Source organism: Camellia sinensis, chromosome 7, assembly GCF_055761805.1.
Source record: "Camellia sinensis isolate YWXY chromosome 7, ASM5576180v1, whole genome shotgun sequence".
Taxonomy (NCBI): Eukaryota; Viridiplantae; Streptophyta; class Magnoliopsida; order Ericales; family Theaceae; genus Camellia; species Camellia sinensis.
The window spans coordinates 136,534,458-136,549,526 of NC_138967.1; the positions used below are offsets into that span (position 1 = coordinate 136,534,458).

The window sequence follows — 15,069 nt, forward strand, 5'->3', positions numbered from 1 at the left end:
TAATTGTCAGCTTTGGCACAGCCTTTTGAAAAGGATCAAAATGGAAGATATTGCTGGAATTGTGTTGATTATGAAAGACAATGCTTACTTTAGTTGGTGGAATGAGGAAATAAATTCTGAGCAAGTTTTTAAATGGGTAAATTTCACCTTCATACTTATAGTTTGACTCAAATTTCATTTTTAATCCCTATTATTTTAATTTTAACAATTCTGGTCCCTATACTAATTTAATTTTTTTTCTTTGGTGTACATATTAAACATTTACAAGTATCCAAAAATAATTAATTTTAACATTCAATTTGACTGGAAATATCAAATTAAAACTATAATAATTAAATTATTCAATTTGAAACAATGACCCAAAGTAAAAATTACTCAAATTTGAAATAATAATCCAAAGTAAATTGCAATTTACCCTTTTTAACTGACCCCCACACGACTTGAACTTTTGGTCTAAAAAGAATGAATTCTTATCTATTTTCTAACTTTTTCCATCCACAAATCCAAAAAGTCCTCTGTTTCATCATATCATGTCCGCAATTAGGAGCAGAGAGTCCCACAAAAATACATCACACTACCTTCTATTTGACGTAAGAGAGCCCATCTTTCGTCTTCAAGCCCTTTCTCTTCTCCCCGTCAGCCTCAGGCTTTACCCCTAGCCCCATTCAACTTGTCGGTTTCTCTACAAACTGAACAAAATAACTGTAGTAGCCAATACATCTTCCTAACAAAATTATCCATATCTGAAACGCGTAGTCCCAATTTCAATTAAAAATTAGGCACATATCACAATACTTCAGAATAAGTACATATGGTAACCTCATTACTTGGCTCACCACAACAACATACCAGTTTAGAGAGAGAGAGAGAGAGAGAGAGAGAGAGAGTGTGTGTTTGCTACCACAAGTCATACTGTCCATCCATTGGTCATAACTGGCCCATTCATTAAACATCCAGCAAACATCCAAATGTAAAATTCAAGTACTGAAAGTTTAAAATCCACATAATTAACGGAGCAGTAGTGCATTGTTCAAACAGTTGATCCACCAGTTTGGTGCAACATCGCATCAATCTCATCACCATCCTCCATCTCCAGCTGAAGCAACAAGAAAATAAGACAAATAATTACAATGTACATGAAGCTAACGTATGCGATTTGGAGGCATCTTTGGATGCATCAGTATGTGGGTAAGGAAGGGGTTTCCGGCTGTGTGTGTGTGTGTGTGTGTGTGTGAGAGAGAGAGAGAGAGAGAGAGAGAGGAGACCTCATCAGGAGTTTGCTCCCCTCTGAGACGCCGCCCATCAAACAAGAAGGCGATTGAGTTCATCTCCACAGATTGTCGATCGCAGTAAGCATTCATAAGTTTCTTCAGTTGGGTGCTTCTTTTGATTCTAAAGAAAACTTCATTACCATCCTACAAGAAGGCACATCTTGGTCAACTAGTATGGAGGAAGACAAAAAACAGACCCATCATTAGTTGTTCCATGAAAATATAGAAGAAAAATCATTACTTATGTAGAGGGTCAACATTAACAGGCCATGGAAAAAGCAGCATTTGGCCATCAAAGAATGTCATTTCAATGTGTTCTCATCAAAGCAGTGAGAAAAGGTTCGCAACAGCCACAATACTGAAAATCTGAATGCAGAAATTCAAGCACTTTTTTTTATGCCAAAAGCTAGGTTAGAGAACAATTGGATCAACTAACAGTAATTCCCCTTTAGTAATGACAGAGAGAGCATCAACAAAATTACTTTCGAGGCAAAGTATTTGCGTAATTGAATGCCTATATCATAATGCTTAGGGGGAGAACCGGCAAGCACCTTAATCGATATTGTATTTCTTGATATTAATGCCTCTATTGGACAATAAGTCCACATATTGGGACCTACATGTAAGTCTCCCACTACACACCATTAACGGTAAACTACCAATAAGTCCTAATAGTTGGATTTAATTCCCATAAAGTTCTATTGAAAATAAGTCTTACTAAAAACGTCGCTAAAAATAATTTTTTGTGACGATTTTTTTGCATACGTCCCTAAAAATTAACAATTAGTTACTTTTATTGTCACGATTTTTATAAATTGTTGCTAAAACTTATGACGTTTTTCTGTGACGAATTTTTCAAACTGTCGCTGAAAGTTAAAAATTAGTGATGCTTTTCTGTGATGATTTTTATTCAACTGTGGCTAAAATTATAATTAGTGACATTTTTTGTGACAATTTTCAAACTGTCGCTGAAAATTAATAATTAGTGACGTTTTTTAATAGTGTTTGATGTAAAACGCCATTAATTATCATAAGACCTATTGGACAATAAATCTACATATTAGGACTTGGGACGCAAGTTCCCCCATTACTAATTGCAAAAATAAAAGGAAAGCAAACATACATTTGTAAGCCAAAGCATTTGGGTAAGATAATATCTATATTATAATGCGGGTTGACCTTATAAGCAAACCAAAAGTACATTTCCAAGGCATTAATTCCAGAACATAATGGTTCTGTTTTCGTTTTTGTTTCATCTGTTTAAGAAACAAAGCAATGAAAAGTTTTAAAAAAATCATTTTCGTATGGTTTCTCTTTTTGTGTGAAAACTTGAAATTTGCAAAAGAAATTTTTTGATGTTTCCTACAAAGGTGGCTTTTAGAAAAATTTCCTGAACTTTTCTAGAAAACATTTTGCTAAACAAGTTTTTGTGTTTCCCGAAAAATGAAAACAAAACCATATAGGTAAAATACCTCAGTCAACCTCGTTGGAAATTGGAATAACAAACCAAGGAGCTCTGTTTAAAATTAAAACCAAACAACCCAACAACCATATTTTTATTGGTGTTTCAAAATGCAAATGTAAAAAGACTTTCATGACTGATTGTCACGTTCACAATTGTGTCAAGTACCCTTTTCTCCCTCCTCTTCTTTGCTTCGTCCAGGTATGGTAAATTGCTTGGAAGTTTGAGTCCCTAACCCACCCTGACCTTATTGAAATGGGTTTGGGAAGGCTTCAAATGGAGTAAGGGAAGTTTCAGGGGTAAAAATCATAAACCCAACTTAATCTGGGGTAGAGTAGGAAAAGGGTATACACCCACCTCACCTTGGCTTGATTATATATTAAACTACTAAATATCACCAATTTATTATGATGTCCCATTATCACCATTGAAAGTATAAGGGCAGGTTTGGTATGCAAGAATTGAATGGTGTGAGAATGGAATGAGAGTGGAGCTAGAATTCAAGTGTGAACGCAATTGAATGCTGGTCAACATGGAATGACAATGATTAGTCTTATGTTTGGTTATACCTATTAAGCTGATAGAATGAAATTATTTTTTTTACCAAACTAGTAACAACAAATTTAAATAAATCATAGATCAATGATGGTGTTAGTGGTTGTGGTGGGGCGACGGAGACGGTGGGGGGGATGGTAGGGGTGGTGCATGGCTGTGGCAAACAATAGAGGGGAGGCTAACAAATTCATTGTTTTAGGGTGATTCCATAATAGAATGGAATACATACTTTTATACTTGGAAGAGGAAATAGGTATTCCCACTTGCATAATTCATACTAAACAAGAGAAAGAGAATGCATAAATTCATTCCAGCCCATTCTAGCATACCAAACATAACATTAGGGTTTTTCCATAAACAGAGATGTGCTATATTCTTTACTGCTGCTGCAACCATTTCTGTAGTGCATCCCCCTCGTTTGTGCCATTGAAGGCACAACATTGTCTTATCCACCACCTCAATGTGCTACCAATGGAGGTACTGTAAGTTTCTGAATATTTTTGTATATTCAACTAAATAATTGAAACAAAGAGTACATCACTTATATAGAACTCTAATCCCTAAACCTAAAAAGGAAACACGAATTATATAGAATATTTACATAATCGCAACCATTCTAAATTCCTAGAACCATTTCAAATTCCTAAAATACAATAATTCCTAAAAATATAGACAATATAGGCAAATATATTTTCACACCCCTACTCAACCTCAAGGTGTTCTAGTAGAAAACAATAAGAGTTTGTCAAGAAGAAACCGAAATCGAGTAATGGTGTGAGTCTTGTTAAAAAAGTCAGCAAGTTGCAGAGTCAAAGTGACAAACGGAAGCAACATAGAGCCAAACTGTAGATGTTTGCGGACGAAGTGACAATCAATCTCAATACGCTTTGTCCGTTCATGAAAGACAGTGTTATGGGCAATCTGAATAGCACTTCGATTGTCACAATAGAGTGAGGTCGGAAAAGATTGAGGGACACTCAAGTCAGATAAGAGACTACGAAGCTAAATAATTTTAGCAGTAGCATGAGTCATAGCACGATACTCAGCTTCAGCAGTAGAACGGGCAACAATAGTTTGTTTCTTACTTTTCCAAGAAATCAGGGAATCGCCAAGAAACATACAGAAACCAGAAGTAGACTTGCAATCATTAACATCACCAACACAATTAGTATCAGTATAGGCCACCAAGTCTAAGGAAGAAATAAAAGATAAGAGCAAGCCTTGAAAGATAGTATCACGAAGATAGCAAAGAATCCGAATCAAAGCAGCCCAATGTGTAGAGCGAGGAGCAAAAATGAATTCACTAACCACATGGATAACATAGGCAAGATCAGAACGAGTATTTGGCAAGACCCAAGAAGCCAGATGGAGACAAAGTCTGACTAGCCATCTTAAGACGGGTTTCCTCAGAAAGGAGTCACGAACAATAGCATCCCAAGAGAGAAGAGGAGACCGATGAAGGATGCCACAACGGATAGCCAAATACTAAGGGGAGAGAGTCGTTAAAAATTGCACCAAATGATCCTCTTCCCGAAGCTGCAGATAGGCATCTAGTACCTTGAGACTAGACGGTTCCATGAGAACAAGTTGATCCCAAAGTCCCGTCATCTCAATGTAGAAATCTTGAGTAGACTGATCTTGCCGACGAGCATTCTGAATAGTTGTTTCCAACTCATACTGTTTGACAAAGTTGAACTGCTGATAAACCCCTTGTAAATAGTCCCAAACCTCTTTGGCAGTAGTATATTTAGAGAACATCATCCCAATGGAATCATCCATAGCATTATGAAACCAAGTTAAAACTTTGGCATTATCACAATCCCAAGTGTCACAGGTAGCCTGATATCCATCCTTTTTTGGATCCGATGGACAAGAAACAAAACCAAAAACATATCCCCATTTTTTTCAACCAAGCAAAAGTTTTTTCATAACAGTGGACCAAGAAGCATAATTGGCTCCAGTAGCAAGTTATAAATTGAATTTTGTTGTCTAACATGGTGACAATATTATGAAAAATTATGAAGGGCCTAAATAAAGTGTATTAGAACCAGTTAGGTCAAAATTATAATAACCAAAGTTTTGACCCAATCATCCACAAATATCAATCAGGGAGAGTTTTGACCTAACTAGGTCAAAATGAAGTGCATTAGAACCAGTTAGGTCAAAATTATAATAACCAGAACCTAGTTAGGTCAAAATTATAATAACCAAAGTTCTGAACCAGTCATCCACAAATATCAATCAGGGAGAGAACTTGAAGCCGAGATCGTGAACCAGGATGCGAACCAGAGAGAACCTGAAGTCGAGATGAGAGAGAGATGGCGAACCAAGTCGCAAACCAGGAAAGGACCTGATGTCGCGATGCCGAACCAGAGGGAGAGCAGGCTTGCGCAAGGGAGAAAGATGAAGACGAACCAGAGCAGAGGGTCGTGACTTCAAAACCTTGTTAGGTCAAAATTATAATAACCAAAGTTCTGACCCAATCATCCACAAATATCAATCAAGGAGAGAACCTGAAGCCGAGATGAGAGAGAGATTGCGAACCAAGTTGCAAACCAGGAAAGGGCCTGATGTCGCGAGGCTGAACCAGAGGGAGAGCAGGCTTGCACAGGGGAGAAAGATGAAGACGAACCAGAGCAGAGGGTCGTGACTTTAGACCAGAGATGTCGTGACTTCAGACTAGAGATCAGAAGGATGTCACAACTTCGAAGAACCACACAGAAGGCCTTCGTGACACCGGGAAGGCTTCGACCAACAAGTTCGAATAAAACCCTAGCTCTGATACCATGTAAGTTTTTGCATATTTCTGTATATTCAACTGAATAATTGAAATAAAGAGTACATCACTTATATAGAACTCTAATCCCTAAGCTTAAAAAGGAAATATGAATTACACAAAATAATTACATAATCACAACCATTTCGAATGCCTAAAACCATTCCAAATTTCTAAAATACAATAATTCCTAAAAATATAGGCAAATATATTCTCACAAATACACCCCAAAGTTGTGCCCCTTCCATGACTAGAAGTAAATCTGGTACATAGTATATACTCCCTTTAACACATTACACATGTATACATATGGAAGAAAAGACGGTCGAAAAAGTGAAAACTATTGATCGTAGACCCCCATTATTGAAAATGAAAATTGTAGTGATCATACCAAAATTTTTTTTTTTGTTAGATAGGTGGGGTCAAGGCTGGAAGAGATCATTTCCTAGGGCAAAGTGGGGGAGGGGACGGGTCCTCCTAGATGAGGTAGAGTCAGGAAGAAGGGCTCTTTGTCCCATACCTAGTCTTTTGTCATCCCTAGTTTCATCTAAAATCCTCAGTCATGGACTCAAGGTCACTCTCTCCATCTCTCTCTTCTTACCAACACTCTTCCAATCTATAAGAAGTACAAGTGTGGGCATGGGTATGTTATGGGTACCAATATTGCAAAACCTTGCAAAAATAAGATACTGGTATGGCAGGGGTACGCCCATAAAATAATATATTTTTATAATTTGTACTAATGCATGTGTTGAGAATAAATCCCCTATTAAGCTTTGATACTCCATTAAAATATGAACCCATGTGTCAATAGAAGCATACCCAATAAAATATGCATACACAAAAGAAACACACAATAATTAACGTGGTTTAGCTCAAATGCCTACATCCACGGGAGATACATAAATCCATTATAAACATAAAATAGAGTACATGTGAGATGGCCAAAATACACAAAACCCACACCACTACCTAAACCTCATATCAATGTAGTTGAGCCATTGCTCACCCCAGTGTTACTGTATTTTCCCCTCACTGTATACAACTTTATTACACATTTTCCTCACCATTCTCTCTCACCCCCATAGGAGAGACTCCTCCCCTCTCTCACACTCTACCCATTTCATACACCCCATATCAAAATGGTGAGAACCATTTGCACTGTTCACACAACCTTTGAACTACCACAAAATCGGCAGCTCCATGCATGCATGTACCAATGCATTGCCTTCTCATTTCTTCAATGCTAGAAGCCCTTTGCAGATGAAGAAACCGTGTCATCAATGTAGCAAATGTAAACCATTGCATCTTCCAAAGGTTGCTAATTAATGACACAATATTCCATAATAAATATATATAATGGCAAAATTACCCGACCCGATTATATTTGTTCTAACCCTATTTTAATAAAAAAAATTTGGGAGAACATTGATAGGATAGGGTAAATTATGTAGGCAGGAGGGTCAAAACTGTCAGGATCAGAGTAAAATACAAAATTATATTACCAAAATATTCGAGTTTTAAACTAATAATTTGCGTGCAAAACCCTAAAAATCCGACCTGTTGCCATCCATAATCCCAATGAAGCTCCCAAGACAAAAACCAAGTTAATAATTTATTTATTTTTCCATTTCATATTGATAGAAAATCCCAACAATTTAACAATTAGAAAATAAATTTTAAAAAATAAAAGTAACAATTGGAACAGTAATAGAGATGGTTAAAAAATAGAGATAAAGATAGATACTCCAAGAGAAAGAGGATTGTTAAAAAAAATCGAGGTGGAGAGAGGGAGTCAAAGAGAAGAGGAAGCCAAAAAAGAATCCCAATCTATGGAGCACTGACACTTTAAAATGGGTGTCAGATCCGTGTTGCACACGTATGGGACACCAACACGCCGAGGACACCCATGTCCAAATGTCGGACAAGACACACAACCTGCCAATTTCGTGGACGCTCGTTTCCTCTATTTGGGCACGCCGCAAGACACCTTTGTGAGTTTCTTTTTATAAAATATATGAACACAGAGAGTAATTGAAAAAAAATAATAAAATTGTATGCCTTAAATTAATATTCATATACATAGCAAATAAAAATACATAAGAATTTTTTTCCCTTGTCTCCGCCGTGTGTGTATCTTAATATTTTCAAAATCACCATGTCACATGTCCATACCAGTGTCTTTATTTGTGTCCATTTCCGTTTCCATGTCCATGCTTCTTAGATCCCAAGTATTTTAAAAAAAATTGTTAATTGCAAAAATACATTATATAAGTTATTAAAAACAGGCACAATATAGTTCCTCCAATACCCCTATATTTTTTAAAAATAACATTCATGCCTTGACGTACACACAAAAGCAACCAAAATGTACTCATATCGTTCCAACATTCAAAAAGTACCATATACATATTTCACATACCCATTACATGTGCAGCCTTATCAGTACGCGCATTGTTATGATAATATTTTTAAAGTACCCATGCTTTTTATTCCTTTTCTTTTCTCCTTGTGCTTTCATTTTTTTATTCAATGTCTAAAACTTATGTGCTACTCACATAAAATAGGCCCTCAAAATTTGTGGATACTAGTTATATGAATGGGGCCCTTAACCCCCAGGGGTTGGTCTAGTGGTGTATACTAGCACCTAAGAGGTTTTGACCTTGAGACCTAGAGAGAAGCAATCCTTGTGTTTCGCTAGTTCATATGAAACTTTGCTCTGGTTTTAATTGGGTCCCCTGTTAGTGGACGGTAGAGGTGCACGCAAGCTGGCTCAAACACCCTGAGTTATCAAAATATATATATATATATATATATATATGGGGCCCTCAATTAACACATTTGTGGATATCCTTGTGGTCTTCGGCCCATTCTCGAAAATTTGTGGCATGGGTTCAAGTCACAACGTTATATCCTATAAAAAGGCTCATAAATGTGTACCAAAGAAAAAGAAAAAGAACAAAAAAGCTTAATTTATTTATTTCTCCAATTCATAGCATGAGCATTCATTATTTATTTTTTATGCTTTATTTTCAGTTATAGCTCCAAATCAACACTTTTTGACTTCCAGTTTAACTTTCTTCTAACTTTTCAAGACATGAAAATTTTAAACAAAGATTGCATTATGTAGGTTAAAATATTCATAAACGTTGTAGCCTATGAAGCACGGACACTGACACGGACACGGATACGGATACGGACACGGGACACGGCAATTTCCAAAAAATGGGGACACGGACACGGCAGGGGACACGGCGATTTTTTTTTATATATATATATATATATATTTTTATGTGTTATTATGTAGATTCGTATTACATTCATTCTAAATCAAAATTAACAAACACTAATATAGTACCATTAATTCAATAAATATAAGAGAGGCAAAAGATTCAACATCCAGCATCCAACAATAAATATAAGGGGAAAACATCCAACAATATTTTTCACAAAAACACTAAATAAGAGACAAAGAAGAAGAAAAAAAAGAAGTAGGCATTTCCTATAAATTAACATTAACATTAGAAGGATAAATAAAAAAATAAAAAAAAACAAAAAAAAGAGCTTAAATAGAATTTAAATAAAACAGAATTTAAACATATAATTAAAAAAAACAGTCTCATCTAAATAAAGAGTTTAAATAAAAAAAACAGAATTTAAATACAGTTTTATATATATACATATATATATAAACATATAATTAAAAAAAAAAGTTCTTACATATATATATATAAACATATAAACAAATAAAAATAAAAATAAAAAAGAGTCTTATATATAATATATATCAAAAAAAAAAAAAAGAGGCTTATTAATATATATCAAAATAAAAAATAAATAAAAAAAAGAGTATGTTACATATAATATATAAACGTAAAAAAAAATAAAAATAAAAATAAAACATAAACGTAAAAAAAAATAAAAATAAAAATAAAACTCAATCTCATCAGTCGAAAGCTGAGAGAGAGAGAGAGAGAGAGAGAGAGCGAAAGAGTAGGAGACAGGCGAGAGAGAGGGGCTCACCTCGAAGACGATTGGATCGACTGAAGGAGAGACTGAGGGCTGCGATCGACGTCAGAGGCTTCGATCGACGTCGGAGGGCTTCGATCGATGTCAGAGAGCTGCGATCGACGTCGGAGGTCTGCGACTGAGAGAGCTTCGATCAACTTCAGAGGGCTTCGACTGAGAGAGAGAAGGCAGGTTTGATTTTTCTCTTACTCAGTGTCGATTAGGGCTTGTTTTTTTTTTTTTTTTTTTACTTCATAAATATTATACTTTGACCCCAAATAAATATAAAAAATTCAAAAACGAGCCCCGCCGTGTCCCATGGCGTGTCCAGAAATGGACACGCGTGTCCCCTCCATGTCCCTGCCGTGTCCCCTTCCAAAAAAATCATTAAATTAAAGGGACACGCCATCTGGCGTGTCCCGTACGTGTCCACGGCGTGTCCCCGTGTCCCCGGCGTGTCCGCGTGTCAGACACTGCTACGGCATCAATTTTGGAGTGTCCATGCTTCATAGGTTGTAGCTCCCTTCTTCATTATTATCCTAATTACACTTGCAATAATTAATATTGAGAGGGAGATTTGTGCTGAACAATGGGCCAAGTTAAACCAATGAAGAATGTGGTGTTGGGCCGAGTAGAACCAACACGGAACGTGGTGTTGGGTTGAGCCAAACCAGCACGAAATGTGGTGTTGGGCCAAGTTAACCAACATGGACACGATATCTAGACCTTTGTGGTCTTAGGCGTCACGTTGAAGAGGGTCATGTCTGGGCTGCGAGAATGGGCTGAACTAGGCATGGTGTGAACTGGATACGAGGACCGAGCAAGATGTGCAAGGGGCGCGGTCTATAGCCGAGATGCCGACCGACATGCCGAGACCAACTGGTATAAGAGTGCAGCACCGTTTAGGCATTGATCGAGCACGAAGCCGACTTGGGAGCCGGCGTGATTTAGCTAGGCATAAAGATATCCTAAGCTAGCATTCTGTTGGTGCTGGAAGTGATCGTTCGGTTGGGGCATTCCATGTGGTCTAATGGCAGAAGAAGAAAAATCCGCTTTGAGCACGCATCAATATTGTTTAGCGGTTTGGCCAATGTTGTTTGGCAGTATTGACGTGTACACGTGTGAGGAATGGAGAGGGCAGTACAACCACGCGTCCAGCAAATAACAGCAGAGGTAGTGCGAGCACAATCTGGGGCTACATAGCCAGCCTAGATAAAGGGTGTGACCAGATTCAGAAGGGTAAGCAACCTTTAGCCACTCTCTCTCTACAGTGCTCTCTATTCTCTTCTTCTCCAAGAAAGCTAACTTAACTGTCGAAGGGGTTTTCTGGCAACCCAACCGCCGAGTAGCTCACCCTTGTTTGTTTGCAGTATGACAGGATTCTATTGGAGCAAGACGAGCTTGGGAGCGAGGAGTACGGAAGGTAATGAATATTTTCCCCCGTACAAATATTTTCTTTATTTTTATTTAATGAGAGATTTTATTTATTGTTTCCATAATTCATATAAACCAAACTTTCTAAATCCTTAACGCATTAAAAGAAACAAAATTAATTCCCGCACTCAATTACTAATAATGACTAATGAAATTATTAAGATTTGATCTACTCTTTTGATTAATTGAATTGTACGTCAAAACACACAATGCCTAAAAACTTCTCCTCTTTGCATGTGGGCACTATCCAACATCCATAATGTCAAGATGGAACTCCAGCTTATTTTTGAAGGTGATCAAAAAGATTTGACAAAAATTGTTATTTTCTAACTATTTTCAATACAAATTAACATTTTACTATCCAATTTAGTTACAATATTTTATAATGAAATTTTGATCCTTACTAGTCAATGTACTCAACTGCTCCTCTTTTCCCCCCCTCTACCTCTCTTATTCATATCCTTCAACCAAGGTTGTTAAAATAGAGATCCTATATAGAATCAGTGAGAGAGTCTCGTGGATCGGATGTAGGATTGGATCGAGAATCGTAAGATTCTACTTTCTATTAAAAATAAGCTAAGAATACAAATCAAGATTATATATTAAAAATAAGGTGAAAAATCATAAAACCAGCGATCCTACTTACAATTCTATCTATGATCCTATACGATTCTACATGATCCCATACAATCATATGCGATCCCACTATAATATCGATCCTACAACGATTTGGATCGTTTTTATAATTTAGGATCGTAGGATCCGGATCACGATTTTGATAACCATGCCTTCAACAACATCCCTTCATCGCTGCGCCAGCCAACACAACCACTAACATCACTGACACACCGCCACAACCCCCACCTCCTCTAATCCCAACCTTTGGTGCACACCCGACACAACTACGAACCCCGATGCACACCTACCACCCTCTTGGTCAATCTCATCACCAAATCGCAAATAAATCGATTTGGATTGCAGTCAAATATCAACAAAATCTCACCAACCCATCTCCGGTTTCCTTCCCATTCCAATATCCTTCACCCAAGAATGACAATTTCCCCCGCCTCAACTCCAACCCCAACCCTACTCTGATTATATTTATTAAATATTTTAGTATGTATAAATTATAATATATATATACCCTCCGTCCCAAAACAAATAATCCCTTTTGTGGAATCCAACTGTTTTTGGTAATACAATTATTGCACTTTAAAAAAATTGATTTTTCAAAATTACCCTCTGATAATACATTTTTTAGAGAATATCAATTGTCATAATTGTATTTTTTATGTTAATGAATTTAAAAGAAGGAAAAAATAGAAAATTCATATTATTTTTGTCCTTAATTTTTGAAAAGAGACTAATATTTTGAGACAATGAAAAATGAAATAAGGGATTAATATTTTAGAATGGAGGGAGTAATAAAATTTAATTTCTCAAATATAGTTAGACAAAAACTAATTATTTCTTGTCTTACAGCTTTTAACTCTCATAAATCATTATCCACATTAATATACCACGTCATCTTTCAATTTTATTCGTGTTCTATATTTTTTTTGAAAATCTGTGTCACATGTTAGTGCTACTTAGCTCACAACCCAAAGGCTCTACGAGGGTTTCATTGTCAGCTATATTTTTTTCCTGCTCCTTTTTCATTCATCTTCTCCATTACTTTCCTTTTTCCTAGTCTAGCCTTCCTTGAGTATCACATATTTGCTTATTAAAATTCTCCAACAAATCACAAAAACAAAAACTTGAATCTACAACCTTTCCCTCTCTACGCGGTTCCTTTTTGACCTTCTAGTTATAGGAAAATTAACACCAACTACAATTGGATATTGACTGGAGTCTAGATACGCGGTTCCTTTTTGACCTTCTAGTTGTTGCATGAGTCCTTCACTTTTCGGAATCTTGCCAATTGATATTGTTATTAATGTTAAAAAGAATTTTAGTGAGGATTTTAATTGTTATTAGTAAATTAGTCAGGATATGTAAAGATTTCAATATATAGGTGAGTATTTCAATTCCTTCATTGTTGAATTAATAACGGCATAATAAATTAGTAACAAAATACAGTCCAGTTAGCACAACACAATATGCACTAGAGGAATAAGGGCTTAATGTTGTGATGATGCATCTAAATACTAAACCACAGCAATCTCACTACTTCAAACAACTGACTTGGACTTAAAACACTACATGCAGTGGCAAACAAGACTTGTAAACGCAAGACATGTTATGCACAACCAAACTCAGCAAACCCATCAACCAAATTAAAACTCTTAAATATTAAGTAAATTATTACAGACCCATATCAATGTAAACAAAAAAAATTACAATCCATCATCAAACTAACCCACGATACACAAGAAAACACCAAAATTATTAGTAGGAAACAAAAACCCAAAAAACAAACCCCTAATTTATAATCCACTAGGACTATGATATGAACTGCTATGCAACAATCACAAAACACGAAACCCTATGTGAATTAAGCAAGCCTACAATCAATCAATGATAAACTAAACAAATACAAAGCCCCAAATTATCTTAATCATAAAAGCAAATAACACTTCCACCAAAAAACCCTAAAAACGAATTCTAAAAATCATTTATTTTTAACACCAAAAAGACTATTCATCAACAAACAAACACTCATGAGAGAGACGGAGACATATATACATATATGAGTGTTTACAGACCTGGCCCTTGACCTTGAGATTGATGTGAGCCGATTGGTCGTTGGGCTTCTTATCTTCCTCCGCCGCCGGCTGACTCGCAACGCCCGACATTTTCTCTCTCTCTAGACTTTCTCTCTCTATATAATTTCTTGATCGAATGTTAAAATGGATTCTGATTGGACACACTTATGTGTCTATATGTATAGAAGACACAGATACGGAGGGTTTCGTTGCTTTCTTCGTCTCCATGTGCTGTTTTGTTTTGTTTTATTTGTTTGTTTGTTTTTTTTTAATTCTTAAATATTAATTCTTATTTTGAGAATCTAAATTTTATTTATTTATTTTAGTAGTGTAATTATTATATTTTAAAAATATTAATTTTTTAAATTAACTTTTTTTTTGAAAATATTAATTATCATAAGTTTTTTGTATTTGTGAATTTAGAAAAATAACAAAATAAGGAATTCATATCATTTTAGTTATTAATTTTTTTTTAAAAAGGTTAATATTTTAAAATAATAAAAAATAAAATAAAAAACTAAGAATAGATGGAATATTCTTTCATTGTTGTGCTTTGTCTCGCACAATAAAACCTGAGAAAAGGTTATAATGTCAAAATAAGAGTTTTTTTTTTTTTTTAAGGTTATGCAGGGTATTTTGGGTCAGTTTTCACACATCAAACTAACTCCCTATAGTCTAAACATACCTTTTGAAACAAGTTTTCTTGCGAGTGGTGACTTTAAAAGCTCGTTTGTTATTAGAGTTAGATGAGCTAGTTTGTTTTTAGAGTTAAGTTGTGTGAGATTATTAACCCGTAAGGGTAGCTCAGTTGGTTGAGAGCAAAGAATCAGGGATATAGGAGTATGCTTCTCTCTAGGT

At 35.8% G+C, this 15,069-nt stretch overlaps 1 protein-coding gene across 1 annotated transcript; it reads right to left on the reverse strand.

Moving 5' to 3' along the window:
- Positions 1 to 740: 740 nt before the first annotated feature.
- LOC114270622 (small ubiquitin-related modifier 1) lies at positions 741 to 14,476 on the reverse strand. The gene is made up of 3 exons (XM_028212150.2): positions 14,212 to 14,476; positions 1,266 to 1,415; positions 741 to 1,096 (listed from the first exon to the last, which is right to left on the reverse strand). The coding sequence occupies exons 1-3, from the start codon at positions 14,299 to 14,301 to the stop codon at positions 1,031 to 1,033; spliced, it is 306 nt and encodes a 101-aa protein (XP_028067951.1). The 5' UTR covers positions 14,302 to 14,476; the 3' UTR covers positions 741 to 1,030.
- Between the last annotated feature and the right edge of the window lie 593 nt (positions 14,477 to 15,069).